Source organism: Lactuca virosa, chromosome 8 (genome assembly GCF_052849685.1).
Source record: "Lactuca virosa cultivar CGN04683 chromosome 8, Lactuca_virosa_CGN04683_v6, whole genome shotgun sequence".
Taxonomy (NCBI): domain Eukaryota; kingdom Viridiplantae; phylum Streptophyta; class Magnoliopsida; order Asterales; family Asteraceae; genus Lactuca; species Lactuca virosa.
This window is the reverse complement of record NC_136433.1, coordinates 283,457,703-283,462,729: the sequence shown is the minus strand read 5'-3', so window position 1 is coordinate 283,462,729 and position 5,027 is coordinate 283,457,703. Positions and strand designations below refer to the sequence as shown.

Below are 5,027 nucleotides of genomic sequence, written 5' to 3'. Positions count from 1 at the left end.
TAACTCAGATTTTGGCGTTCTTTATATGTACGGAAACCTTATGACATATAATAAAACTTAGTTAAGATTATTTATTCTAAATAATCCCCTATCAAAAATTCATTTTTTTTTACGCTTATCGTCTCCAAATTGACCGGCCCGAATCTGCAGACGTTACATTAAGAGTAGATTAGTTTAACGTTTAAAAAAAATAATTAACTCAAAAATAGAAAATGCATTGGATGGGGGTGTTAATACAAATTGTGAATAGTTCAAGGGTATTGAGTGTAAATTTCTATGGAAAGGGTTTAAGCAGGGGATTTCATCCCGACTTCCCCGACTTCGTATCATTCAGATCCAATCGCCACATCAAGATGGCCAGCGCCGCCGCTGCCCGAACATTTTTTCGGTCAACTTCCATCCGTAACGCCGCCGCTAGAATGTCCTTCGAAGCCAAATGCAAATCCGCCCCGTCTCCCTCTGCCTTCCGCTTCCCAACCACAAAACCTCTTTCTCATCGCATATTCAGGTGATACACAAATCACACGCACTAATTAGACCTTCTTAATGTCTTTCAATACATATTTGCAGGAATTCATGTTTTTTTGGTGAATTTAAGGTGTCCAGTTGAAATGAGCGCTTGCTTGGAAACGATGCAACCTTTTCATTCAGTCACTGCTTCGGCTCTGATGACATCTATGCTCACTCTCTCTCGCGGAGGATACGGTTGGCTTCCTGAAGGTAATCAAAATTCCACTGCTTCTCTCTTTCAATCTATTTCTATCCGATCTTTCTGAACACAATCTGTTTGATGATACAATACCCTTTTTGCAATTTCAAGGTTTCGTTTAGTTCTTTACTTCCTTTACATGTGTACTCTTCTGTTGTAGCGTTAGTTATTGCAGGTTATTACCATCGAAGGTTTTTAGGAAACAATTTGATGTGGATTTTGTTACAATCTAGTTCTAATATTCTCTTTTATTTGAAGTATTTGTTCTAAGTTTCAATAGAGTTTCTAATTCTTTCGAAAAGATTTCAAGAAATGGTATTAACTTGGAGTTGCAAAGTAGACCCTTTTCCTCAATAACTGAAATTTACATTTAGTTTCTTGATTGGTGGAATAAACTTGTTCTCTATTATTGGTAATTACTAATTAGCTAAAATTTAACATCTTTATTTGGACACATTTGCTATTAAAACTGTAACTTCTAGCAAAATATGTTCATTTCTTTTCTGATAATAGCAATATGTAATAGTGAGAGAAAAGTATTTCAAAATTAGTAAATTAGTAAAAAATATTGTGTTGATAAAATTGTACTTGCTTCATTTGTAGGAGTTGATGATACTAGCTGAAGATCAAGAAGCAAAAGAAGGATAATTTGGAATTATATTAGGTCCACCATAACATCACTTAAACTATTTTTGAAATATTGAAACATGTACTTTATGATATTTAATTTTACAATTTAATTATTTCAAACTGCATGCCAAATACATCCAAGTGGAAGAAATAGCAATGTACTTTTATTTATTTGTTTATTTAGCATCCTGCTTTCATTTCTTCGTATTACAGAACAAATTCTGTCTCATTGACATATGTGTCAGTCTCAGACTCTCAGTCCAAATGTACCTGTTTTGTCTTGTTAACAAGAGAGCAGTATATTATGTGACACTGATGTTTGGTTTTGTGAACTCAATCAGCTTGCAATAATGATTTGTGATGGATACGAGAGGGAGGATTCATGCAATACTTTCTGTTGACATTCTGAATGGATTCAGAAGAAGCTTTAGTCATCTCCTTATAAGACTTGATAACTCACATGTAGCTACTAATGTGTTGTTTCTTTTTTCACCTTGTGGATTTAATGGAGATTTAATTTAATTTTGTAAGCTATACACAAGTTTTTTTAATTAATAATAAAAGCAAAAAAGAACGACTTAATATAAAAAGTCAAAGAAACGAGGTTTTTCTTGTCAAACATAATTTTTTCATTTGCATGTATATAGTATATACCCTTATTTGAGCTTTTCACTTCGATTTTCAAAATCTGCCATTTTCTGAGATGGAATAAAATGTGTTCAAGAGAAAAAAACTGTAACCACAGTTTTTTCATGTTCTCAAAATAAATCAGCGTCGAATTTGATGTCGCATTGGTTTTTTTGTTACAACATTCTTTATCAGGGAAAATTGTATTTATTTTAAGAAGTTATACTATGCAATGGTGTGTCAAATTGTTGAAACCACATAACGAAATTAACAAATACAACTTACTACTTACGATAATTACATATTATATATATAAAGGTAGGTTATGTTGAGATTCAAAATAAAATAGAGATCTTGAGATTCAATATCGGCCACATAATTCACATCTGCCGCTCTAATGCTCCGGCGTACCGGTGTGGAGAGTCAGTTATAATCGTAAATGATTATGTAGCGCCGTTCGTTCTTTTTACCTCCGCCACCTTCCCCACAACCGCCACCGCCACCACCACTACCAGGGGCGGAGCCAAGATTTGGGAATAACGGGGCTTAAATAGTAAGAGGGGCAGGTGTGGGCAACGCCCGTATGGCGTTATCCGATGTGGTAGCGCCATAACGGGGGAACACCGCCCCCTCCCCCCTCCCGTTATTACACGTTATGTTATCTCGCGCGATGGTGGTAACGTACGTTAACGCGTAGAAAATCGAACGTTGCAAAATCAAACCGTTTAAAAACGGTACAATTTCAAAAATCAACCGTTTAAAAACGGTAACTTTAATAATAATTTTTTTTTACTAATTACATTTTCATTATTATATATACCTCATTCTTTTTACTACACATATTTCTCTATATCTATCTCTATTTCTATATCACTCAAAACACAAACACAAAAATCAACCAACTATGGATCAAAACCCGAATACCCCTCCTCCGAACACAAACACATCCACTCCATTAGGTTTTGCGGGATACGAGGGATACATGAACCTTCTAAACTCCCAAAACTCACCACAAATTCCATATTCCAGCAATTTTTTCAATCCCGCCTCACCCCCACTACAATTCTCTACCTCGCCATTTATGCAACAAAATGCAAACATTCAACAAAACCTTTTTAACACATTCGGTCCCATGCGCCAAACAGTCACACAACCCCCACCCACGCAAGAAACCGTTGTCGAGACGCAAGCCGGGAGTAGTCAGAAAGCATCGGGAAAAAAGGGAGACCAAAAAAGAAAGGGAAAGAGGTCGTTGTCGGGGCGGATCAAACGAAAGCACCTCCAACATGGTGGACACCGGAGGAAGAGCATGCATTGGCGGTGGCTTGATGCGGTACTTCAAAACAACCAACTATGGGGAACGATATGAAGAAAGTTTCTTTTTGGGATGCCGTAATTGTCAGATTCCGCACAATTTTGAACAAGGGTGACACATATCGCAATAATGATATGCTTAGTGGCAAATGGACTCAAATTAGCCGGAAATGCACCAAATTCAATTCCATATACAACAAACTTTCTTCGCAACGTCAAAGTGGTGCCAATGATTTTGATGTGTTTAGAGCCGCGAGGGAGGAATATCACACGCAAATGGGTCATGTAATTGAGTACGAAAGTTTGGGAAATCGTGAGGAAAGATCTAAAATGGATGAAAACGCCAACATCATCGGAACAACAATCAAAGAGGTCTCGTGATTAGGGTTCGGTTGACGTTTCCGACGGACACACGAACATCGACTTCAACGCGGACACCGATGAGATCCCGGACGAGTTTGATGACATCGAGGAAATCTCTCCGCCACGACGACCGATGGGGCGCGACAAAGCCAAGCACGCGCAACGATATGCGCAGGAGAATGAAAGTCGGCTTCGAGAGCACGAGGAAATGAAAAAAAAATTGACGCCCACACGGAAATCGCAAATAAAAGATATGAATTGCAATGGGAGCATTTACATTTCCTTCGTCAAGAAGCCGAAGAAGATCGCATATCGAAGGATTTGACAATTCTTACGACAAACGAATAAAATTTACCACCGGGACGAGCTGAAGTGATACGGAGGATGAAGGCAAAGATCGAGAGCAAATACTTGGGCGAAGAATAGTTTGTCGGTGTTTTTTTTTAATCATTAGGACTATCGTGTGTGTTTTTTCAATGTTTTTTTTTGGTTTGTAATGTTTTAAGTTTGTATGGTATTTTTAATTTACTATTTAATGAAATTATGTTTTATTAATTTATATGTTTTTTTATAGATATATGACATAAATACAAAAATAAAACGAATTAGAAATATATGAAGTAAATAAAAAAACTAAAACAAATTAGAATAATAGAAATTAAAAACATTCAAAAAAATAAAATAAAATAAGAAATAGAAAATAGAATGTGTTATCTCATGTTATTTGGTGTTGTCTATTTCCACCTTTGGTGTTATAACACCAAATTGTGACAAGGATGATGATGTGGACAATTTGGCTGTGATAACATGTAATAACATGTTGCCCACACCTAGTAGTCTAAAAAAATAATAATAAATATTGGTTACTAGTTTAAAATGGAAAGTCATTTCTTCAGGTAACACTAATTAGCTCGTCGATATTACAAAATTGCTATTTTTTCAACTTGTAGGCATTTATTATAAATATCTTTCCCTAAAATTGTCTCTAACAATATGCAAGTGTGGTTCATGAACATTTTTGTTTTCATATAAAAAAAAACCAGTGACTCTTTTGTTGCTCATAATTTATAATATGATCATAAAAAAACCAAATTACTAATCATTATAAAATTACAAATTATAAATTTCAAAAATTAAATATGTAAGAATTCAAGATTACTTATTATTATTGATTGAAGAATGAAAGCAATGGCTAACACCTTAATGAAAATCAACTCCTCGCAATAAAATAAAAGAAATATCCATTTTAAGAAATTAAAATAGATTGAGAGGGCTTTGAATTTAGTTTACTGAGATGAGCCATATAATTACTCAAGGGCTAGAATACATATAATACAATCATTAAATAATTAAAAGGGTTGGAGGGGCGCAACACCCGGCTGCC

At 35.3% G+C, this 5,027-nt stretch overlaps 1 protein-coding gene across 3 annotated transcripts; it reads left to right on the top strand.

Annotated features, from left to right (window-relative positions):
* Nucleotides 1–299: 299 nt before the first annotated feature.
* LOC145132570 (protein NUCLEAR FUSION DEFECTIVE 6, mitochondrial-like) lies at nucleotides 300–1,861 on the top strand. 3 transcript variants are annotated; one of them, XM_079067410.1, is made up of 4 exons: nucleotides 300–508; nucleotides 599–720; nucleotides 1,313–1,373; nucleotides 1,681–1,861. In XM_079067410.1, exons 1-3 carry the CDS (start codon nucleotides 354–356, stop codon nucleotides 1,330–1,332), a joined length of 297 nt encoding a protein of 98 aa, XP_078923536.1. In that variant the 5' UTR covers nucleotides 300–353; the 3' UTR covers nucleotides 1,333–1,373; nucleotides 1,681–1,861. The 3 variants fall into 3 exon arrangements, with proteins under 3 accessions (XP_078923536.1, XP_078923537.1, XP_078923535.1); XM_079067411.1 differs by lacking the exon at nucleotides 1,313–1,373; XM_079067409.1 differs by lacking the exon at nucleotides 1,681–1,861 and having other exon boundaries at nucleotides 1,313–1,510.
* The last annotated feature ends 3,166 nt before the right edge of the window (nucleotides 1,862–5,027 follow it).